General features: G+C 53.0%; 2 protein-coding genes across 7 annotated transcripts; one reads left to right on the top strand and one right to left on the bottom strand.

The window, feature by feature from the left end:
* Positions 1-18: 18 nt before the first annotated feature.
* Positions 19-9767, top strand: BUD31 (BUD31 homolog). Its single transcript, XM_060124602.1, has 6 exons — positions 19-166; positions 1188-1317; positions 1744-1866; positions 6803-6925; positions 7861-8027; positions 9526-9767. The coding sequence occupies exons 3-6, from the start codon at positions 1773-1775 to the stop codon at positions 9574-9576; spliced, it is 435 nt and encodes a 144-aa protein (XP_059980585.1). The 5' UTR covers positions 19-166; positions 1188-1317; positions 1744-1772; the 3' UTR covers positions 9577-9767.
* On the bottom strand, positions 7683-23777 carry PTCD1 (pentatricopeptide repeat domain 1). Of its 6 annotated transcripts, none has more exons than XM_060124585.1 (11): positions 23669-23777; positions 23442-23543; positions 20971-21472; positions 19180-19320; positions 17458-17676; positions 16579-16680; positions 14035-14736; positions 12986-13102; positions 12105-12287; positions 10207-10385; positions 7683-9733 (listed from the first exon to the last, which is right to left on the bottom strand). In XM_060124585.1, the coding sequence occupies exons 3-11, from the start codon at positions 21448-21450 to the stop codon at positions 9730-9732; spliced, it is 2127 nt and encodes a 708-aa protein (XP_059980568.1). In that variant the 5' UTR covers positions 21451-21472; positions 23442-23543; positions 23669-23777; the 3' UTR covers positions 7683-9729. The 6 variants fall into 6 exon arrangements, with proteins under 6 accessions (XP_059980568.1, XP_059980567.1, XP_059980566.1 ...); XM_060124584.1 differs by having other exon boundaries at positions 7683-8955; XM_060124583.1 differs by having other exon boundaries at positions 7683-8948.

The raw sequence follows: 23777 nt of genomic DNA, 5'->3' as shown, positions 1-23777 counted from the left end.
GACCTTGGCTCTGGAATTCTGTACAGGCAGAGCTGCGGACACCTAAGATAACGCAATTTCTGCGCTAGGTGGGGCGGGGCTCCGCGAGGACCTCACGCTGAAGGGATAACTTGGGAAGCGGAGGCAGGCGATAGAGAAGGGGCGTCCGACGGCTACTGAGGACGTGGTGAGTGTTTCTCGTCTGTTTTCGAGTACCTTGGTGACTGCTGGGGCCAGGGATCGGAGGTCTGCATTGGCTCAGAAGGGCGATCTGAACAGCTGAACTGGGACGGGTTCGGGCCTCTGGACCGGGAGGTCGAAGTGAGTTCCAGAGAGGAGGCGGCGCTTTGCTCGTTCGGCCGAAGGGATGAGAGATTTGGGGGGTTCCCTTGCTTCTAGGCTTTTCTCCCCCTTTATTTTCCATGCTTTTTTTTCTCCGCCTGGAACTTTTTTTGTCTAAATATTGCGTGTTCTCGTAAGCCCCGTTCAGATGCAGTCGTCTCTCTGAGCCTTTCCTACAACCCAGGCTGTAACGTCTTCCCTCCCTCCGAACGCCTTTCCGCTCGCCGCCTCTTCCGAGCGCTACCACCTCTCTTATACGGCCCCGCACCTCTTCTCCTTGATCTGGTTACTTCTTAGCTGTTAACCTCCCCTGGGACGCCTCCTGTGACTCCCCGGCTGGGCCAGGCCCTCGAATCTCCCTGGGTCTTAGTAGAGTGGTCATTCCCGTGTCTTTGTCCTCCCAGCCCTTGCGCGTTGGGACAGGGACCAGATTCCATCCGTCTCTAGCTTCATAGCAGGGTAGACAAGTGCAAAGACCGCTGATTTGGGAGTCAGGAGCCCCCGATTAGAGTCGGACTCTTCCAGTTCCCAGCTGTGTGCGACCCTGTAGTTTGATCTTCATCTGTAAGGTTGTTAGGGAGAATTCATGAAAGGGAGGGGCGGGGCTTCATCAACTTGTCAGGCCCCCTACAGCGGGGAGGAACTCAATGAACTTGGAAGAGAGGAGTCTGCTATGCTTAAAAATGAGATCATTAACCTGAGTTCTGTTTGCCACCTAGAAAATGCTATGCGGTTTGAAAAATGACTTGCTATGTAGATTTGCACTGGTCTGTCGTTGGGCTTTACATGACTTTCCTTTGTGTAGTATGTTTGTTGGGTTTAAGAGACTTTGGCCATCCGGCTAATACACTGTCCTCGTCTTATAGACAAGATTGAGGACCAGAGAGAGAAGGTGACCTCTCCAAAGTCACAGCTGGCCAAGAACCTAAGCCTGTAACTGAAGAGACCAGAGATCTTTCTTTCTGCTACATACACTCTTGGGAAACGGACCCTAAGGTACTTTGGTTTCACACTGTCTTTATCCTTTTTAAACACTCATCTTCTTTGCTTTCCCAACCATAGTCTTCCTCACACTGTGTTGTAATTCCCTTTTCACTTTGTATTTCCTTGCTAGAATATCACCTTCTCAGGGACAGTGTGTGTCCTATTCTTTGTTCTATGTTCTCAGTACAGGGACAGGCTCATAGCTGATGTCAGTTAATGATAACAGCAAAAATCTAGTAAGCACACATTAAATGCCAGGCATGTTACATATAATTATAATTAATCTTCACAATGGCCCCATAAGTAGATTCTATTATCCCCCCTTTACAGATGAGGAAACAGATTTAGGGACATGAGTGTGCACCAGAGTTGTGGCTTGTGAAGTCTTTTGGGGATCTGAGGCTCAGAAACCAATTCTTTTAATTTTTTCCCCCACAGATCCTTGCAGATTATCTTCTGGGGAAAAAATGCCTAAAGTCAAAAGAAGCCGGAAAGCTCCCCCAGATGGCTGGGAGTTGATCGAGCCAACATTGGATGAATTAGATCAAAAGATGAGAGAAGGTGAGTCTAGGAGTTCCTGTCTGAGTGGGCTGTGTCCAAGGGTCACAGGCTTACATGCTTCAAGGGGCCAGGCATAAATGCAAGGATAAATGAGAAGAGACAGGCTGTACCACTGTGGCCTCCTGACACTGACATGTTTTGTTTGCTTATTAACTGATAGGAATACTATAAATGCCAGAAAGTAAGATAATACAAATGAAAAGGTCCTCAGAAATGTTTTTGAATATAAGAGCTTTAGGGAGTATAGATCAAGTAGTCTACCTATAATTATTTGCTGTGTTGGTTAGAGGTATATTTAAAATCATACAAAATATATTTACTTGGGAAATCCTGTTCTTTTTCACTTCCAAATTTTCTGAAACATTTTTATTTGGATTTTTCTTGTGAGTCTCTGTTTTCATCATCACTTTGTTTTTGCATCATCTACCAGTTTTCCAGAATGCACCATCTTCACTTCCCTCTAAATGTTGTGTGATCCTGCACTTTGTGAGTCAGTGTAGTGTGCAGTTTTGGGAAATTTTATCTGAAGCCACAAGCATCTGTCGGCCCTATCACAGTATAACCACTTACTGAATTGCTTTTTTTTTTTTTTTTGTGGTACGCGGGCCTCTCACTGCTGTGGCCTCTCCTGTTGCGGAGCACAGGCTTCCGGACGCGCAGGCTCAGCGGCCATGGCCCACGGGCCCAGCCGCTCCGCGGCATGTGGGATCCTCCCGGACCGGGGCACAAACCCGTGTCCCCCGCATCGGCAGGCAGACTCTCAACCACTGTGCCACCAGGGAAGCCCCTGAATTGCTTTTTAAAGGGATCTTTTTTTTTTTTAAGGTTTTTGGTAATTAATCTAACCTTTGTTATTATGAAGCCATACCTCTAGCAATAAGTAGTAAGTGAGTGTTAAGTTACTTTGCTTCCTTCGAAGCTGACTGTATCAGGTAACTTCTATTAAATACCCAGAACTTGCAGTAAGCAGGTCATTTTGGGCTGAGAGATTTCTTCCCCAAACAGATCTTTATTCAACATAAAGGAACTTAGAGATTGCTGTAATAGAAGAGATTTTTGTGAGTCCTTGCAAATAAACCTACTTCCTCTTTTTAAGGGGTGACTTTTTGGAGGGAGAGCATTTAGATGTATGTGATATTCTTTACCGTCAAAAGAAGTATTCCTTCTCTTGTTTTTATTTAAGCATATAGTTCTTCTCTGCTTTCCCATTTTTGATACACAGATTTTAAGACCTAGTTTCATGTTGCTCTCGCTTCCACTATAAAGAAAACAGAGTGGATGGCAGGTGGTACCAGAGCTGGCTTTAGTGTTGGGAACAATAGGGAGCTCTGGGGGTGGGGAGAAGCTGCTACTCACCCAGGGCCATTTACCATGTGGGATGCAGCCTCAGCTTTGCCAGATTTGCTGAGTGTTTTTCTTTTTCCAAGATAAGCAGAAATTCAGCTTTTCTGTGTGAAGTCTTCTAATTTAAAATTCAAACTTAAGAAAAAAGTGTCTGTGGGAGGAGCCAAACAAAGCCAGCCTTCAGGCTGGTGGAGGCTGCCAGCCTCGTTTGTAGCCTTCCGTGCACGTTTTGCCTGTGGGATCTGCGGCCGCACTCCTAGGCCATGGAGGAGCCTTGGGCCCACAAAGGCCCAAAGCCAGTGGCATTGCCAGGCCTGTCCTTCTGATCTGAGGGCCATTTACAGGACAACTCACACTTATTGAAGCAGTTGGTCCTCTTATCTTAGGAAGGAAAATTCCTGTTTTCTCCTAGTTTGTCCCTGTTATTTCCTAGCCAGCACAACTGCCCAGCTCTTTGTATGTTTCTTCGCTTGCTACTCAAGTTTTTGTATAGCCACTGTTGCCCTGTAAGTCCCCAAACAAAAAGAGCCTGATTATAGGGACCATGGGGCAGAGATGGGGGAAGTTATGTGTGGCAGGGGTTTTTATGGGTGACTGAGAAATAAAGGCACTATCTCCATGGACTGTAACCAGGACTTATAAATAACTTTGCTTTTACAAGTACTTTAAACTAATTGAAATTTGAAGTTAATAGACAGTTTGGGGCATTAGCAAAGAGGCAGAAACCTAAGTCTCGTCTATGCCACAGTGTCTCCTACCTCTAGCCTCTTTTCATACCCTCCTAGTGGCAGGACTCCACATCGCCCACTGAAAGCTGCCTTCTACTGTGTGTGCGAACCTGTACAAAATGATATCCAAGAATGTTCACATGAGCTTGTGAAAATGGGTCCAAAAAGAAATTTTTAAAATGTGGGTGATGCTACAATTAAAATGTTGAGAGATGACTCAAAAGCACAGGAAGGTTCCACGTCCAGGATGGCAGCCTGAGGAGCTCCATGACCCCCACCCCCCCTTCCCTCAGTCATCCCATCTAGTCACGTGGCTTTCCGAAACACTCTCGACTCCGGTGAACAAATGTCTTCTCCAGCCTTGACTCAACACTAGAAGTTTCATTTTAAAATACTCCAGTTCCCCCAACTCCTAAAAGTAGGGAGAACCAGATAAAATACAAATAGCTGAATGTTAATTGTGGAAGCTGGGTGGAAGGTACTTGGGAGTTCAGTATACTGTTTTCTTTTGTGTATGTTTGAAGTTATCCTTATTGAAACCTTAGAGAATTCACGAATCTAAAATCTGTCTCCTTTTAGCCCCTCCACCTCACCACCTGGTCCAGGCTACCCTCACCTGTCACCTGGGTGCCTGCAGCAGCCTCCTGCTTCTGCTTGCCCTGCAGTCTTCTCCACGGGGCCGCCAGGGTGAGGGCTTTAGGTTGTACATCAGATCACATCATCATCTGCTCAGGACCCTGCGGTGGTTCATTCCCCCACCAGAGCAAAATCAAGTCCTTCTGTGGCCTTCCAGGTCAAGCACACTCTCCCCACACCCCTTGAACTCCGTCCCCTACCCCCCACCTCCCCCAGCCCACCAAGCCCCCAGCTACACTGCTGTCCCTTGACTCCCAGTTACAGTCCCACCTCAGGGCCTTTACATTGGTGCTGGCTCTGCCTTGTACACGTTTGCCCCTCTTCTCTTTTTTTTAAAATTGAGATATAATTGACATACAATGTATTGTTTTAGGTGTACAACATGATTTTATATATGACTATATTGTGAAATTATTACAAGTTTCGTGAACACTCATCACCTCACATAGTTTTCTTGTAAGAACTTTTAAGATCTACTTTCGTAGCAACTTTCAAATATACAATACAGTATCATTAACTTTATAGTCACCATGCTATAGATTCCCCAGGACTTATTTATAACTGGAAGTTTGTACCCTTTGACCACCTTCACCCATTTTGCCCACCCCCCCCCCAGCCCACCTTGCACGTCTTGTTTCTTAAGGTCTCTGAGCGGATGTCTCCTTTGATGACTAGTATGAAGTGGCAGTCCCCCTCTTTCCCTGCTCGCCATCCCCTTCCTTGTTCCCTTCTTTTCTGTGGCCGTTACCACTTAACCACCAGGGGCTGATCTGCTTCCCTCTCAGATCATGGCTTTGTGGTTTCTGTGTCTTGCCCACTGCCATATCTTGGGCACCTGGAGCATGGCCTCGCCCATAGCAGACACGCAGTGTTGCTGAGTCCTCAACACCTGCCTTTGACTTGGATCACAGAATCCTGTTTATTGAGCTGAATTACAAATTCTAGGTAATAGAACAGCCTCGGTGTCGGAGAAATGGAGGTATAGGTTTCTTAACCCTTCTCACCTTTCTCCTCTGCCCTAAAAACCAAGAAGAGGTGACAAAGATCAGCTTGTAACGCTAAGAGAAAGACTTGCCTTTTGGCAGGTGCAAGCTGCTACCTGATCCTACATGACTTGATGGAGCCATTATTTCCTGCAGGCTCGCCATGCTAAGAACTTTCAGGCTTGTCTTTTTCTTTTTTCCCTAAACGATTTTGGTTGGGAAATGAAATTAGAGGTGCCTTAAAAGATTATTAGAATGCCCATCTGAAGGTCCGGAATTATCTTGAGAAATTATTATGCTGGAGAAATAGGTCTGGAAGGATAGAGACCCGGGTATTAACAGAGGTTGTCTTTGATTTTTTAAAACCTTTGCTTTCTAATTTATCTAATTTAAAAGGCATTTTTAATTTAAAGCAATTAATGTTTAAGTCATGGGGGTTACCTTTTGCTTCATCTTTAAAAAAAAAAACAGCCCTAATGAGCCATAAATCATATGCTGTAAAATTCAGCCTTTTAAAGTATTCAGTTAAGCAGCATTTAGTGTGTTCACAGAGTTAGGCAACCATCACCACAGTCAGTTTTACAGTATTTATCACCCTGCAGAGAAACCCCATCCCCTTTAGTGGGGGTCTCCCTCTCCATTTCCCCGTGTCTCCCTGATCTAGGCAACCACTAATCTACTTCCTGTCTGTATAGACAAAATCATACAATAGGTGGTCTGTGAGGACTGGTTTCTTTCACTGAGCATAATGTGTTCAAGAGTCATCCATGTTGTGGCATGTGTGAGTACTTCATTACTTTTTATAACTGAAAAATATTCCAGCATGTGGATAGATTACATTTTAACCATTCATCAGTTGATGGACACTGGGGTGATTTCTACATTTTGGCTACCACAAACATTCATGTACAGGTTTTTGTGTGCAAGCGCATTTTCAGTTCTCTTGGGTATATACCTAGGAGTGGAATTGCTGGGTCATGTGGTTACTCTGTTTAACTTCCTGAGGAATTGCCAGACTGTTTTCCATAGCAGCTGCATCATGTTACATTCCCACCAGCAGTGTGTGAGGATTCTGATTTCTCCACATCCTCACCAATATTTATTACTGTCTTGTCATTTTGATTATAGCCATCCTAGTGGGTACAAAGGATTTATTCTTTATCCTTACTTATTAAAAAAATAACACTATATCCTATGCAGACTACCCTATCCCCCAAAAAACAAACACATATGTTTTCTCTCCAGCTGAAACAGAACCTCACGAGGGAAAGAGGAAAGTGGAATCTCTGTGGCCCATCTTTAGGATCCATCACCAGAAAACCCGCTATATTTTTGACCTCTTCTACAAGCGGAAAGCCATAAGCAGAGGTAATTGGCCAAATTCTCTCTTGACCTTCCCAACTTGAGTAGCTTTCAGATTTATTTAATTCTTGAAACCTCAGCAAGTGTCATGATGTTTCTTACCACCAAAAAAAGGAGAGGGGCCAGGCCAATATTGGTTAAATACTTTTTTTAATTTTTGGCTGCTTTTGGTGTTTGTTGCTGTGCGCGGGCTTTCTCTAGTTGTAGCGAGCGGGGGCTACTCTTTGTTGCTGTGCGTGGGCTTCTCATTGCAGTGGCTTCTCTTGTTACGGAGAATGGGCTCTAGGTGCGCGGGCTTCATCAGTTGTGGCTTGCGGGCTCTAGAGCACAGGCTCAGTAGTTCTGGCGCATGGGCTTAGTTGTTCCGCGGCATGTGGGATCTTCCCGGACCAGGGCTCGAACCTGTGTCCCCTGCACTGGCAGGCGGATTCTTAACTACTGTGCCACCAGGGAAGCCCCTGGCTAAATACTCTTTTTAAGGGTGGGTAGTAATGGGCCAGGGGTGGGGGGAACTTTGTTTTTTTTTTAAATCTGAGAAGGCTTTTTTTTTTTTAAGATGTTGGGGGTAGGAGTTTATTAATTAATTTATTTTTGCTGTGTTGGGTCTTAGTTTCTGTGCGAGGGCTATCTCTAGTTGTGGCAAGCGGGGGCCACTCCTCATCGCGGTGCGTGGGCCTCTCACTATCGCGGCCTCTCTTGTTGCGGAGCACAGGCTCCAGATGCGCAGGCTCAGTAGTTGTGGTTCACGGGCTCTAGAGCGCAGGCTCAGTAGTTGTGGCTCACGGGCCTAGTTGCTCCGCAGCATGTGGGATCCTCCCAGACCAGGGCTCAAACCCGTGTCCCCTGCATTAGCAGGCAGATTCTCAACCACTGCGCTACCAGGGAAGCCCGGGAGCTCTGTTATACTATGGTCTGATGCCCTTTCCCCATCTTTTTGACAGAACTGTATGAATACTGTATTAAAGAAGGCTATGCAGATAAAAACCTAATCGCAAAATGGAAAAAGCAGGGATATGAGAACCTATGCTGCCTGCGGTGCATTCAGACACGGGACACCAATTTTGGGACGAACTGCATTTGCCGGGTCCCCAAAAGCAAGTTGGAAGTGGTAATGTCTCCACCCCTGTCATGTCTGACGACTGGGTGGGATGTTACTGTCAGGATTCTGCCTTAGTTGACCACAAGGGGTTTTATGTTGTTCTGTTTTGTGGTTGGCCATCCCCCCAGCAGTGAGACCCTCTGGTCAGGAATCCATGCCAGGGAGTTTGGCAGTAATTATCTTACATCTGGGGGCCAGTCCCACCTCCTCCTTTGGGCAAGTTATTGGGTTCTTTTCCTCACTTAACCAAATGGGGGTGATGATACCCACCGGCCAGTCGGCAGGAGCTTGTCCCTTTCCCTCCAGTGCTTGCCCTTCAGCCGCCCTTTTTTCCAGGCCTCCTTTTCCTCCCAGGGACACTTCAATGTTAGCATCACCATGTCTCCTGCCAGAACTTCCTGGGCGGCTGGGGAACACGGCTGGGTGTGCAGTAGCTTGGCTCCACACACATACGCCTCTGAAGTGGAGCCGCAGGAAGCAGAGAAGGGTTGCTGGGCTGTTGGCCGTTAGCGCCCTTTGAGCGCGGCCCCTCGGCTGACCGCCATGGGCCCCGCTGGGAGGTCAGGCCAGATGTCTTCTTTCACACCGTCCCTCGTCACAAGGTCCCTTCACACTGCAGCACTAGTTACAGCTTGTAGGGCTTTGGCTCAGCAGGCAGCTCTGTCCCCCTGAACCATCTGGAAGCTCAAGGACGGGCATGTGGAGCAGTGGAGAGCGAGCACGGGCTGCCTCCTGAGGGGCAGCTCTGCTGCTGGTCTCTGGCGGGGGCAGGAAGGGGGGCAGAGCAGCAGAAGCCCTGCTCCTCCAAGAGCCCCAGGGTTCCACGGTGATGTCTAGCTGGGGCTCCTGCCCCAGACCTGAGGCCAGAACAGAGCCTGCTTCAGATTTAGTTGGGTTTCACCATCAGATCTTGTTTCCTTAGACCAGAGTCTTGCTCCTCCAAAAAAGAAGAAAAAGGAGAACACCATTGCCCTGGGGCCTTCTGTCTGCTGGGCGGGCTCCCCTGCCGGCCAGACACTAGGCCACACCTGGCCTGGGGGACAAGACTGCTCCGCTGCCACACAGATTCAAGTACACACTCTTCTTCTTCCCGAGCCCACAGTGGGAAGTTCCCCAGCCCAGAGGCAGCCCTGAGGCCTCTGGTGCTGAGCCCCCTGAGCGGTAGCAGACCCACCCCCAGCTCACTGTAGGGTGTGTCCTGCGTGCTTCGCAGAATAACAAAACTCATTTACACAGATTTTTTTTTTCCTTTTTTGGGAGCAAGTGTGTACACTGGATTTGCATAAATTAAATCCACATAGAGAAGTAACTGCAGTGTCAACAGCAGCTGTTTCCATGTTCACAAGGGAACCGAATTTTCCCCATCCAGCACTGTCGCAGAGGGTTTCTGAGGAGTGTCCTATGGGGAGTGGATGTCCCGTGGCCACCCTTCCCACAGGAGGATTCCTGCATGTGGGCGTGTGGCCCGTGGCAGGGGCACGGGGTCTCAGCTGTCTTCTGTTTGCAGGGCCGGATCATCGAGTGCACGCACTGCGGCTGCCGGGGCTGCTCTGGCTGAGGCCATCGGCCCCGAGCCCTCTCCGCCCTGGACTCTGGACTACGCAGGTTTCTGCCTGTCACGCCACCCTTTCCTGGGAGCAGCTCTTCCTCAGAGCAGTTCCCCAGGCCCGAGTAGGAGCATGGTCTCTACATGTGAAGGCTTTGGTGTTCATCAGCTGTGATTTGTAGAAATAAAGCTCTTAAACCTTTTGGGTCCTGCCTGCCTTCTTTCAGAGCCAGCAGTCTGTGGAACCCAGTGGGACAGCGCCAAGCCCTGGAGACCAGTCTCCCTTAAGGCGTGATCCTAACTCCACCTCACAGGTGCTGTGTGACCCTGAGCACTTACTTTCCTCATTAGTGATGGGGGTGGCAACCTCTCAGACGAGGAGGGCCTAAGATGACATACCAAGGTGGCCCAAGCTGCTCTTGGACTTGCCATGAACTTCTTGGGCACCTCAGACCAACGCCTGCAAAAAGCTGCAGCTCTTACTGTGGCCCAGACCTTTCCCTCAAGCTTGCAGCGACACCGACACCGGCACATTCACGTGTCTTGAATATGAAAGGGACTCTTGGGGCTCCCGCAGAGCCATGTGAAGGCCATGCACTTTGTTCCAGCTCTGCTGGAGGTCCCCCAGGGTCTCCCCATCACCTGCCCCCAGGGCCTCTGTCCACATCGGCCACAGTGATGGTGTCCTGGTCTCCCTTTGGTTTGGTCCGGAACTTCTGCCACGGGTGGGGGGTTTCCTCTGCTGGCATCACTTTCAGCCACTGCTTATAATAAGCTCGGAAACCATCAATCTTCTCCAAGTAGGTGTTTCTCCCTTTGTACTGTAATTGGAAAAGCGTGGGGTTCCCAGGCTCAGAGGGGCCACGATTAGACTCACTGCATACTACCTACCGCTGACCCCAAACCATGGCAGCTGGCTCAGGGCTCAGGGAAGCTGTTCTTGCTTCCAGTTGGTCAAAGGGAGAGGGCAGAAAAGCTGCTCAGCACCGAGTAGTGTACAGTAAAGAAACAAAGTTGTACCATGGGGCAGACCCAGATTCTCTCTCGTCTGCTAACAATCCTTCCTGAGTCTTTGCTGCTGTGCTCCTATATACCCAGGCATGGCACCCCAGCCCTGCACAGCTAGAATCGCTGGGCGCCACCAGCTGTGCCTCCACAGCCTGCTGAGCGCCTCCCGCTCGGCACAGGCATTGCCTCCCTCTGACTGTCATCTCAGCACTGCTGCAGAGGTCTCAGGAGAGGAGGGAAGAAGGAAAGGAAACAAGACATGCCAGGCAGACACCAAGAGAAAGCTGGTAGAGGAACACAGAGAAGACCAGAGGAAAAACAGACAAAACGTATGAGATAAAGACCGTTACTACATGATGATAAAAGGGTTGATTCAAAAGGTTTAACAATTCTAAACTTGTACCTAATAGAGCCTGAAAGTACGTGAAGCAAAAACCTGATGATCACAAATAGAAATAAGTCCACCATAAGGAAGCATGAATGTATGACTGAATACAATGAGCTTTAGGCTTCTGGTAGTTTGGTGACTGTTGACTGAACCTGAGAAGACCCCTAGTGGGCCCTACACAGTGAAGAGACAACCCCCCAACCGGAAGATTCTTGCAACACGAAACCAACAAAAGACTAGTGTCCAGAATATTTAAAGAACTCTGAGGCATCCGTAAGATAAGACTAACAATCAGCTGTTCAAAGATGCCCAGCTATGCCCTCCAGCATACTCTCCACTGCTGTCTCACTAGCTCTTACTAAGCCTTCAAGCATCCCCCCTGCACAGCCGTCCCTGACCCCACGTCCCCTGGCTTGGTGTGTCCTGGCCGACTTGTCTCCCTCCCAGTCAGGCCACAGCTGCTCTGGAGGTGCTCAGCATAGGGTCTGACTCAGCGGACCTAAAAACCAAAGCCCCGGAGCCTGATATCCTCAGAACAGCAAGGAGAGAAGTGGCCATTACAAATCAGATTCTATCGCTGCCCTCCTGCCGTCCCCATTCACTCGACAAACAACAATCTATGCTGGGCGCCAGATGACAGGCAGGCACCAGGGACCCAGGTGAGCAAAGCAGACAGTCTCCACCTCTAGGGGCTTTTACAATCTCTTCAAGGGAAGAGTCACACACGTGTGCATGTAATTACCAACTGTGAAACATGGTGAAAAGGAATAGTGCTCGTATGGGGGCCGCCAGCAGGGCACCTCTGAGAAAGAGCCATCTGAGCCGACACCTACCAGATGAGAAGGAACCACAGCCATGTGAAAAGCAGGGCAGCCTACTCAAGATGGAGGGAATACAAAAACCCCCGAGGCAGGGAAGAGGCCGTGGGACTGACGGTGAACCGAGGGAGGAGTGGCCTAAGATGAAATGAGCCACGTGAACAGGGGCTCGCAGGCCGCAGTCTGAGGAGTTTGGCATTTTCCCCAAGGGAAGCCACCGACGGTTTAAAGCAAAAGGATGCCAATCCCAGCAGGTCAGAACCAGGCGGGGTGTGGGTGGCGCTGGTTAGGGAGACGATGGGCATGTTAGAGCTTGGTGCACTTACCCGGTCGAAGGTGGGTGGGTACTGGGCTGCGAACTCCAGCTGGCGGATGACCACTTCATTCACCGGGACCCTGTTCCGCCTCATGTCCTTCAGGATGTCGATGAGATAGGCGTAGTCCAGCTTCTTGACGGCTGCGTTGATGAGAGTGCTGTAGATGTGGGCGCTGGGGGCCATCTGGGATTTCTGGAACATCACAGACACACCATCAGCAAGATGATGGCGGTGGCTGGGACAGAGAGGCCACTGGTGGCACGTCGGGCTTGGGGAGCTACCCTGCCAGTGAGGCCTGCTCTGCAGACCAGCCACCAGGGTCGAGAAGGGCAGGACCTCGTGGCAACAACAGGCTGTATGCCCCGCTCCACGTCCCCCGCTCTGTGGGTCCATCCCAGGTGGCTCAGGACCCCACCCTCTCAGCCCTGAAGAACCTAGACGCAAGTAGAGGGTTGTTCTCAGAGATCGACAGACTCAGGTAGTAAACCACATCAGGGCAGGAGACCACCTCCTGCGGTTCACTGCACCCCTGTCCCCTGAGAATTCTGGTACGCTCCCTGCTCCCATCATGGCCTCCATCCCTCTAGAGGGTTGGGGCCAAGACCTGCCCCCACCCCTCAATCTCACCCCGCGGCCACCACCTTGGCAATCATAACACTCCTGGTCCTCAACGCCCATTCCTGCAGCGCCTCACCAGGGTTTCCTGTCTCCCAAATTGGGCCACTGACCATTCCACACTGCAGCTAGAGAGACCCCACTCTCCCTGCCCCGCCCCCAACAACTTACCCTGAGGGCAGAGGCCTGGATGGTTCGGGAGGGCCCCCTCACCCCCCCAACCCCAGCTTTCTTCTTCAGCACCATGGGGCCTGCCTGGGCCCGGGCCCGCTCACCCTCATGTCTGCAAGCAGCTGCAGGCCATCCCCTGGCCTGTAGCACCCGATGGCCAGGCTGCAGAATGTCTGCAGGTTAGGGACGATTCCCCTCTTTGCCAGGACTGGCAGCAGTGCCTGTGGGGACAGACGTGGCATCACTGTAAGCTGTAGCCCAGCAGCCCTGGCAAGAGCCTTCTCTGCTGGAGGCGCCAGGGCACGGCTCTGCTCTGAGGCCTCGTGGCTCCCTCTGCTGACCACACTGGGCACCGGCCTTGGCCCAGCTCCCCAGGATTCAGCTGCTCTGCGAGTCCTCCCTGCCTTCCAGCCCGCCTGTCTGTAGCAGGTCATCCCTTCTTCGAATGCCCTTCATGTTCCTGCCCCCTCTGCTCCTCTCCCGGCCACCATCCATCCCTGCGCTCGGGCCTTCGATGTCCATCGAGCACCAGGGGCCTCAGGGGATGGTGGTCCTGTGGTCCAGGGCAGGAGACAAAGCCGACAACAGCATGGGAAGTGAGGGCCGAGGGAGCCCCCGGGCAGGAGATGAGGAAGAGGGTGCCCGCTCAACATGGCTAGGTCAGGGCGGGGCCCAGGGAGGAGCTCTAGAGAAAGCTGTGCTCTGCTCTGAGGGCCTGAAGGCAGAGGCTGCCCCTGTCAGCTCTCAGAAGAGCCCAGGTCAGAGCTTCTGGCAAAAGGGGCATCACACAGAAATACGTTGTACGAATGGACAAAAATCCCGTGAGGGCCCCAACGTCGCCATCTGTGAGACGAGGAAAGCCACAGGCCAGCGGAGCCTCCTGCTGTGGTCAGTAAAGAAACGAGTGGATGTGAAGCTCTCAGAACAGAATGAAGCACAGTAAGTGTGAGGAAGTCCATGAGGCTGGGGCGGGGCTGAAGGGTGGCCCCTCTGGGAGGGCGGGGAGTATGGCTGGTTCACCACCTGATTCCCAGGGGCTCCGGACAGTCTGCACCCCTCTCACAGGAACTGCTGACACACCTGGCAGGGGAGGGTCTGAGGGGGAAGGAGAGGGGCCCAGCCGGGAGCCCTGTGCCTCCCCTGCGCCCCTCACCTTCGCCCCCTCCAGGTCGCCCAGCTTGCTCTTCCTCCTCATCAGCGTGTTGAAGAAGGTCAGGTCGGCCTCCACTTGCTGCGCGTCCAAGATGGTGAGCAGCGAGGACTCTGCGGAAGTGCCGGGCTCCACCACCTCCGCCAACAGCGTGAGGGTTTTGATGTCGGGCCGAAGCCCATGCTCCGCCATCTTTCCCAGGAAGCCCTCCAGGCCCCCCATCAAGGCCAGCCTGTCGGCTGGAGTGGTCACGGTCCCAAAGGAGACCACAGCCGAGGAGACCACCCCGGGGGTCAGGAGGTTGGTCTCCAGCCCCCAGGGAGGCGGCACCGGGGCCGCAGGGGCCACAGCGTGGTCAGGCTCCACCTTGGTTTCCACCCCAGGCTGGGCCTTGCCGCGGGCTCCGGCCTCCTGAGGCTCCAGAGGCCCCTCAAGTGCCTGAGAAGGTTCTAGAAACAGCTGCCTCTCCAGGGCCTCCACGTGCAGCCTGGCTGACAGGCTATCGTCCGCCCCGACCCCGTCTCTCCTCCTTGCCTGCCGCCCACCTGCCGGGGGCTGGAGCAGGACCATCTCCTCCCTGGGCCTCAGAAGCACCGCCGAGGCCACCTCCGGGTCCCCCAGGCCGCAGTCCCGAGCTGCCCCCAACAGCAGGTTGTAGCCGTGCCGGCTTGGCCGGAGCCCCAGGCTCAGCATCTGCCTCCACACCTGCCAAGGAGAGACAGGCCTCACCCCCAGCTCCCGCTCCGAAGAGCCCCCAGCAGAGCAGGCAGCGCAAGGCAGCAACCAGTCTGCAAACGTGGGGGCGGGGGGGACACGGGAAAGACGCCAGGCTCTGGGCCACTGAGAACCCAAGAGCCTGGGAGCTTCCACGGGGCGCCGCTTCTCCTCTCCTCTGGCTCACCCCAAAACCGTGTCGCACGTTCATCTCTCCAGCTCTCCCAGGCCCTCCTCCCACTCCCCTGGGGAGAGACAGCCGGAGAGGCTCGGTGCTGGAGGAGTCCAGGCTGACTGAAGGACTGGACGCAGCTGCCCTTCCTGAGCGCCTGCCGTGTGCCCTGCCCCACGCGGCGTCCTCAGCTGCCTCAAGAGCACGGAGCGGGCGCGGGCGGAGGGGGGGCCTCAGCCAGGAAGAGCACCTCACAAGCTGTGGGCCCAGGCAGGCCTGTCTCCCTTCAAGCTGAGATCATTTTCACCCCTCAGCGAGGAGTCTAGCACACTTGTGAGTTCTCAAGGGGGCAGTCTGACCACGTGCGGTCACTCTGACACCAACCAAGATGCCATGAGATGCCCCACAAGGCTCATGGTCTTGCTGGCTCCTGTCCGCAGGCTCACTGGGAGGCCACGTGCAGCGGCCAGGAGCTCACATCAAGTGTGCCTACGAGTCAGGGCCGGCCAGGCCCAGGTGGGTGCCACATGCAAAAGGGCCACTGCCCACCAGACAGGGTCCTGAGGAGGGCAAGGGTCTGGGAAGCCACCTCCATGGGGAACACTGACAGAACTGAGGTTTATCAGGGACGCAGATGCTATCCCGTGGCAGGAGGGATTCTTAATTCAAATCACAGCTCTGCTTCTTAGTGGCTGTGAGACCTTGGGCAAGTTACTCAACCTCCGGGAGCCTCAGCCTCGTCGTCTCTAAAACGGGGCTATGGTACCCAGCTTGAGCAGTTTAACAAGTGCATGACACAAACCAGCTGCTTGCGTGATAGACTATTTCTCACTAGAACAGATCGAGGCCAAAGAGAAGGAGGAACCAGATCCTGTCTATAAAGCAGCCAGGGGATGGCCGGCAGCCACTGTTTCCAGGGGGTTTGCAGAGGGGAGGCACGTGGTCCAGGGCTGCCCCAGATCACTGGGGCTCAAACTCTGTGCAGACCATCCCCCTGGGGATCTTGCTGAAATGCCGATCTGGCTGCACGAGGCCTGTGTGGGGCTGAGACCCCGCATTTCTGACAAGCCCCAGGTGAGCCTGAGGCTGCTGGTCTGTGGGCCACACCTGAAGTTAGAGCTTTTGGTGAACTCCAGGTCCTTCCCACCCCTGAGGAGCTGAGGAGGCAGCTGTGGTACCAGTGCTAATCCCGCCTCCGCACTTGATAAGGGGGGCGCTGCGACGCGATTAGAGCAGCGTGTCTCAACTTTAATGTCCGTGAGGCTCTCTCAGGACTGAATGCTGACTCCTGGGTCCCACACGCAGAGACGCTGAGTTGGGGATGGGTCGGACAACCTTCAGGGACCGTAAGCTCAGCGGGTCTGGGCCGGCTGCACAGAGAGCCACCAAGCGGAGTGGGAGAGTGTGGGCTGGCTGTGTCCCGACTGGAGCAGCAGCCACGCCTCCTCCGCGTGCCCTCCCTCCCTGCCATCTGTAAAACGCAGGGAGCAGCGTGCTCTGGGAAGGCCAAAAGATCACAAACATAAAAACACCCAGCACAGGGCAGGAGCAAGTGCTCAAGTAACGCCCACAGGATCATCACTTGCACCCAACACAGGCACACGGAGGGGGAGCGAGCAGGGCAACAGGAGAGAAAGGACGCAGAGCCAGGCGGGACAGACCTGCAGGGCATATCGGAAACCCGTTTTCTTGTCCTGGATGCAGCCCATAAGCAGGTAACTGAAGGTCTCCTCTGTGACCGCATGTCCTTTCTGGATGATTTCCTGGGGGAGGGAACAAAGAGGGCCGGATGAGAATCTGCAGAAGAGCCAAGGCCAAGGCCCAGGCCCGATGCGGCTGGCTAAGGGCAGACACCCCAGGTCAGGCTCAGGGCTGTGCCTCCGGAAGAGGTGGGGCCTGACTCCGGCTCCGGGCCAGCTCAGTACCAGCTGCTGGGCAGAGCTAACTGCTGCCTGCACCCCCTCCTCCTCTCCTTCCCAGGCCTCTCTTCCTGGCTCTGCTCCGGTCACTTCTCTGCAGCCTCTCCGCAAAGGCCACCCCAGCAGCCACTTTTAACCCCTGTACATGAGGCTTTGGCATTGCACAGAGCTGGCTTCAAGTCCCAGCTTCACCACTGGCTCGCTGTGGGAGTGTGGGCAAGGCATTATGCTCCCTGGTCTCAGTTTCCTCATCTATGAAGTGAGGGCACAGGACTTGCCTTATAGGACCTTTGGAACGACCCCTCAGTGAGCACTGGCTCATCTTCAGCACCATGAAGCCCACCCTCTGGTACGGCACCACGGAGTCCCATCCAGCGGGACTGCACACGGCAGAGCACACGAACCACCGCCTTCACAGGGCTGGGGGCTCCTCTGTCTGCCAGACCCAGGCCTCTGATAACAGGGCCTCATGGGATTCACCTGTGAACCCCAGAGCCCAGTACGGGGCTTGTCTCATCGGCCCCTGAACCTTCCTTCATGAGGAACACAGACAACACAGCCTCACACCCTGCCATGTGGGACTGGCCCCGAATGGGGAGCAGGAAGGAAGGGATGTCCCACCTTAAACACATCCAGGCACATCCTGAGATCTGCGCACATGGCGGCCATCTTCAGCAGGGAGTGGTACGTTTTCAAGTTGAGCTGGAAGTTTCTGGCCTGAAGCTGCTGCCGTAACTTCAAGGCACTCTGCAGAGCAGAGTCCTTCCAGGGTGACTCAGCGCAGACGTTGAACAGGGCTGTGTAGGTAGCATCTGAGGGCTCCAGGTCTCGCTTCTTCATCTGTGGAGACAGGGAGAAACTTGGAAGTGGCTCTGGGATCAGCCCGACGCACAGACGATGGCCACCCTGAAAGGAAGCTAGAGAAGACTGTGCTACCACACTGAACAGGCCTGGGAGCCGGGCCTGTGACAACGCAGAGCCAAGTGACACGCAGAGCTGGGCTCTCTGAACCCGACTCAGCCCGAGGGGCTCTGGGAACTGACCCCGCACCGCAGATGCTCCAAACAAGAAACCATCCTCCCCATGGTGCTCAGCAGTCCACCCTGGGCCTGGGGTGCTTTTGCAACAGGGTCTCCCCAACGCTCCCGCTCTGTGGCCGACCAGGCCACCGTGACTGTTAAGATCCATGGGGTGGATCTGGTCTGGGAAAGGGTGGAGGAGGGTGGTAATCAAACCCCAGCTCCAATGTTTACTACCTGAGGGGTCGTAAGTTAGTTCGTCATTGGAAAAATGGGGGTGATACGGTCACCTCGAAAGGCTGTTATGAGGGAGAGCATCACGGGAGAGAGGCCCTGGGAGCAGCAGCAGCCAGGAGCTCGTCCCTGCAGCACATGTCATAGTCCCCCACCCCACCCCCGCTGAGTCACAAACCCCGGGCTGACACTGGGCTTATTAAGCCCTCCAGGTAACGGAGTTTGAGAAACTCCTGGTAAAGCCAAGCACTCGCTATTTCCCAGAGAAGGGCAACCTGACGAGGGTAGGTGACCAGCTTTTGCAGAGTGTACAGAACCCTGTTCTCAGGCCATTTTGGGCTCCACTCCCAAGTCCAGCACTTGAGAGAGAGAGAGGTAACCTTAGACATGGCACTTCATCCCTCCAGGCCTCAGTTTCCTCATCTGAAAAAGGAAGACGGTGATCCCAACTTCAAGGATGGGCAGATACTCTGTATGTGTTCACATATTCCACAGCGTGTCCTAAGGACTGACTAAGGGCCAGGCCCAAATGACGAGACTAGGGCTCCTAAGAATTCTTGCTGGAATAAAGGATGTTCTCAGCTCCTGGAGAAGATGGGAATACTTCTGCTAGAGTCTATGGTCCTCTCAGGCACAGCTCTTTCCTGACTCATGAGGGAAGCAGCTTCCTGGCTCTAAGAATGACAAACACACCCCAGAGGTGGGCGAATATAAAGTAAAACCATCTTCCAAGAGAAATAAAAGCCCTTTTTCAAAGGATCAGCTTTGGAAAAAAGGTGCATGTGTGCACCTGTGTGTAGCGTGAGGATGGGAGTGAAACAAAAGGAACACAAACTAAATTAACTGGAAGTAGCAGTGGAAAAGGAAGGGGACCGGTGGGCCCTGCCATGGCCCGGACAGGCACTGGAGGACGTTCCATGTCATCACGTAGTTATCTGAGATCACCTCCATTTTATGAACGATGAAACTGAGGCTGGAGGGGGTAATGCACTAGCAGGTGACACATCCAGGGTCTGTACCCAGCTCTTTTGAGGCCCAAAGCCCATGTTCTATGGAGCCTGGCCCCTGCTGCCCCCAGGCTCATGCTCACGTCATTGTAGAGCTGGAAGGCCTTCCTCAGGTAGCCAGCCCGCCCGCAGCCCCCGATCAGCACGGTGTAGTTGCACTCAAGGGGCTGGAGTCGCTCCTCCTTCAGCATCTGTCTCTCAAACAGGTCCAGGGCCTTGGCCAGCTGGGGAAGAGGGGTGGGGGGAGGACACAACAGGGGGGACCTCAGAGACCCTCAGCAGAGGGAGGGAGACTGAGGCTGGGGGACCCTAGCTGAGCCCAAGCTCAGGCCTGCCCAGGAGACAAACACCCACCCTGGGCCTCTGCCACCAGCCTCTTGGTGCCCATGGTCTGCAGCCACGGGCCTTCGCGGTGGCCAAGAAGGAAGCCCACCAGTCTCCCACCACCTGTGAGAGCTCCTGGCCCCACTGCCATGGGGGAACTCCCTGAGAGGCAGGGGAGATGCCCAGGTGAACAAAGATCTGAGGATGGTGAGGGAAGGAGCCACGTGGCTCTCTGAGGGAACAGCCAGTGCAAAGGCCCTGAGGCCGGAGTGTGCTTGGGAGCTGTGGGAGCAGAGGGGAGGCTGTAGCAGAGTAAGTGAAGGAGGGGAGATGCGGGCGGAGAGGTAAGGGGGGTGGAGGGCAGGTGGCAGTTCTTGCAGGCTTCATAAGCTATTGTGAGGACTCCGGCTTCTCTTTATTTCTCAACTTTTCATTATGGGAAATCTCAAATATACACAAAAGTAAAGAGAATAGCGTAACTACAATGCCTATTAATGTCTGGCCAATCTTGTTTCATCTATACCCTGCACTTCTCCTGCAAACTGAATTTTTTTTTCTTTTAGCGGTACGCGGGCCTCTCACTGTTGTGGCCTCTCCCGTTGCAGAGCACAGGCCCCGGACGCGCAGGCTCAGAGGCCATGGCTCACGGGCCCAGCCGCTCCGCAGCATGTGGGATCCTCCCAGACCGGAGCGCGAACCCGTGTCCCCTGCATCGGCAGGCGGACTCCCAACCACCGCGCCACCAGGGAAGCCCCCAAACTGAATTTTTGAAAGCAAATTTCAGACATCCTGTCACTTCATTCACCAAAGCTTCGACATATACCTCCAAGAGATTTTTAAATATAAATGGAATGTCGTTATCAATACCTAAGGAAATGAACATCCCCAGTGTCACTTAATACACTGGGAGAGCTAGAGAGAGAAGTCAGGCCATCTGCTCTCTGCTTTAACGGGATGGCTCCATGCTGCAAGCCCACATCCTGGAAAGCGGTGGAGAGAGCCTCGGGGAGCCCAGAGACAAGTGTCGTTATAGCTGAGGGGGGCGAGGAGAAGGCTTGGCCTGGGCATTCCGGGGTAGGCTTGTGAGAAGTTAGGACGGGAGAAATTTTGAAGCTAGAGCTGGTGAGAGAAAGAGAAGACTCAGAGATGACCTGAAGGCATGTGGCCTGGGCGGATGGAATAATGGGGTTACCATTGAGTGAGATGAAGAAAGCGTAGGGAAATCAAAGTTGGGAACAAAAATTGCAGGCCACTGAGGGTAAGTATAAGGGAGATGGTGAGGAGGCAGCTGAATACACAGATGGGGAGTCCATGGGATGGCCGAGCTGGTAACAGGAAGAGGGGAGCAGCATGAAGGAGGGGGCACTGAAAGCCAGGAGGCTGGCGGGTTGCCTGGTGCAGCACCGAGGGGGGAGTGAAGACAAAGAGGAGAGAGGAGCTCTCAGCATCCCACCCTTTAGAGATGACTGGAAGGTTGGGTGGCCCATCACAAAATACCACAGCACGGTGGAAGCAGGAGCCAGGAGCAGCAGAATCCAAAGGTTCCCTACCTTTCCTTCCTTGATCAGGCGTTTGCACTGAAAGAAGTACCAGCAAGGGGTGTTTCTTGGGCCCTGCCGTGATTCTGGCTGCAGCCCCCCTTCCTCATCTTCTTCACCACTCTGTTCCTTGAGCCGCAGGTTATACAACTGGGCCGTCGATTTGTGGAACATTCTCCGGGAGGAGTATTTGTCGGAAAGGGTCCCAAAGCTCTCCTCCTCCCCTTCCTCCTGGGTGGCCGTGGGGCTGGGCTGGCCTGGGTCAGAGCTCAGGCTGCCTGTGTTCTTCTGGCTCCGCGGGCCGAGGGACAGCCGAGAGAGGGAGCTGTTGAAGGCTGCTGGCGCTAGCCGAATCAGCCCTGCGGCCCTCGGCCACATGGGCCCCTCCCTGCCTCCGGCCCACCTGGCTCTGAGGGGGTCAAGGTGGTGCAGGATGGCCAATCCCATGGGGCAGGGGCCGTAGAAGAGCCGCGAGAGTCTCACGAGGTCCATCTCTGGCGTTCCCCTCCAGGGCCTGGCATAGGTCAGCAAAATAGTGAAAGTCAACGCGAGTTCATAGTCACAAAAGGCAGAAAGAAGACCAAGAAGGTGGGCACAAGCACGAGCCCTGAGGTTAGAAAGTAGGCCTAGCGTTAGGGTTAGGTTCAGATTTCAGCTCCACCAAACAACTATCCTTGAGTCCCTGGGCACTCACTGCTCTGGCCTGTCTCCTCGGCTATAAACTGGGGTTAGCTATAACGTCACCCACACAGCACCGTAGCAATGATTCAATCTCAGATACCAGCGTTCAGGTGCAGCATGGTGAGCACTCGATAGACCTAAACTATTGATCTGTATCACTGAGCCACGACCTAAGTGACTGGGCACTCAAGTCAGAGCTCACTTTGAACCCTGGCCAGAGCTGAGTAACTGGGCCCATTACTTGACCTTCTTGGACCTCAATTCCTTCAGCTGCAAGACCCACTCACCTTACCACAAGGCCATAAGGATTAAATGAGATGTTTTTATCATAATGCCTGGGGCTTAATAGGTGTTCAAAAAATTATAGCATTATCATTTATTAGGAAAAAACACTGGCATTCTGGGTCTCTGCACAGGGAAGTTAACTTAAACATTTCTCTTCTGCAAAATTCATGGGCAAATGGGCTTCAGCTGTGCTGTCCAATGTGATTATTGACACTTGAAATGTGGCTAGACTAAATGCAGATATGCTTTAAAGGTAAATTATACACCAGATTTCAAAGACTTTGTACAAAAAAAGAAGGTAAACTACACATTTTTTTACGTGTTGAAATGATAATACTTTCGATATACTGGGCTAAAGAAAATTTAAGACTGATTTCACAATCTTTAAACTTTAATGCGGCTACTTAAAAATTTTAAATTACGTACGTGCTCACACTATACTTCTATTACACAGTTAGGCTAGAGATCCTGGTCTACATATTTGAAACTCTTTAATAAAAAAATATCAGCATACCCCCTATGAACAGAGCCATGCACTTATTTTGATAGGAGGATATGAATAGTTTTAGTTACTTAAGAAACAATTTGGGGAAGTTTTTATCTACTCTGAGAACTTTCGGCCCAATTCAAGGACTCTGTCAGTTGACAAAAAGTTTTCCCCCCAAACAGATGAATACTTAAACTCATTCAAAGGAGAAGAAAGCTCCCCAAATAAAAAAAAAATCAGAATAACGAGCATGAACACGTTTTAAGGTCTGGTTATATTAGAAGGTGGAAAGACCTCAGAGGGGACAGCAGGTTGGACAAATTAATATCTGTGGCCCAGGGAGGGGACTGACTTGCTGGGGGCCCTGCAGCAGTATGGTGGGCGAGATCCACTAGCTCTGGAACTGGCTGGCTTCGAACCCAAGTCCATGAATAGTGTCAAACAGCTTCTCTTGACCAGCACCCTAGTGACACCAGTGCAGAGGGCCTTTACCATTCTGCACCTGGTGAAGCTCCAAGAGAAACGTAATGCGAGCCCGTATGTAATTTTAAATGTTCAACTGACCACATTAAATAAAGGGTTTACACATGTTAATCAAAATACAGAGAATTTTAATTACGGATATTGATATAGGTACCAAAATGTCTTTAAAACAAACTTATGCTCTATTAGTATAGATGCTTCTTTTTCCAGCATTAAATAACAAGTCCTATCGTCATGTCCAAGCAGCGACAACTGGAGAGGAGTTTGTTGCAGATACTCTGTCTCCAACCATCATTTACACTCATCCCCATTTGCAATCGCGACTTCGTTTTGGACAGAGCGAACGCCACTCGGTCAGTCACCGAAGGACTTGCTAAATTTCACACTGAGACAATAAAGGGGTAATTCCTTCCTCCTCAAGTTCGTCAACCCGCCCGGGTTACTAACCCCTGAATTAGAGACACGGGGCCCCCGTCCTCCCTTGGGGGACCAGACTCTCCCCGGACGCTCCCCGGGACCCTCAGGCCGACCCGCCCCCTCTCCACACCGGCCTTTAGAGCCTCGGTCTCCTCAGCGGACGCCCCCGGCTCCGACTCTGGCTGTCACCCTCGCTGCCCCTCTGGTCAGTCTTCGTCCGGAGCCCGGGCCCCTGTGAGGGTCAAACAGGAACTCACTCCAAGGGTCCGACCCAGTGAACGCGGCCCCACCTCGGCCGCCAAGCCCACGGCACCCCCGCCCCGCCTCGCGTCACCCCCAGTCCTGACCCCGCGTCACCCCTAGTCTCGTCGCCGCGGCGCCGCGAACCCGTCTCCGCGGTCCGGACGACCTTGCGCAGGCGCAGTCCGCGTCGCTAACTCTCGGCGCGCAGCATGGTTTCAGGTGG

The sequence above is a fragment of the Lagenorhynchus albirostris genome, chromosome 15 (genome assembly GCF_949774975.1).
Source record: "Lagenorhynchus albirostris chromosome 15, mLagAlb1.1, whole genome shotgun sequence".
Classification (NCBI taxonomy): Eukaryota; Metazoa; Chordata; class Mammalia; order Artiodactyla; family Delphinidae; genus Lagenorhynchus; species Lagenorhynchus albirostris.
This window is presented reverse-complemented; position numbering and strand designations above follow the sequence as displayed.

Coding starts and splice junctions, on each gene's coding strand:
- BUD31 (XM_060124602.1), top strand. CDS start 1,773: ATGCCTAAAGTCAAAAGAAGCCGGAAAGCTCCCCCAGATGGCTGGGAG. Junction 1,867..6,802: donor AGATCAAAAGATGAGAGAAG/GTGAGTCTAGGA, acceptor TTTTCTCTCCAG/CTGAAACAGAACCTCACGAG. Junction 8,028..9,525: donor CCAAAAGCAAGTTGGAAGTG/GTAATGTCTCCA, acceptor TTCTGTTTGCAG/GGCCGGATCATCGAGTGCAC.
- PTCD1 (XM_060124581.1), bottom strand. CDS start 21,450: ATGGACCTCGTGAGACTCTCGCGGCTCTTCTACGGCCCCTGCCCCATG. Junction 16,681..17,457: donor TGTGCCTGGATGTGTTTAAG/GTGGGACATCCC, acceptor TCCCTCCCCCAG/GAAATCATCCAGAAAGGACA. Junction 12,288..12,985: donor AGCTGCTTGCAGACATGAGG/GTGAGCGGGCCC, acceptor GTGATGTTCCAG/AAATCCCAGATGGCCCCCAG.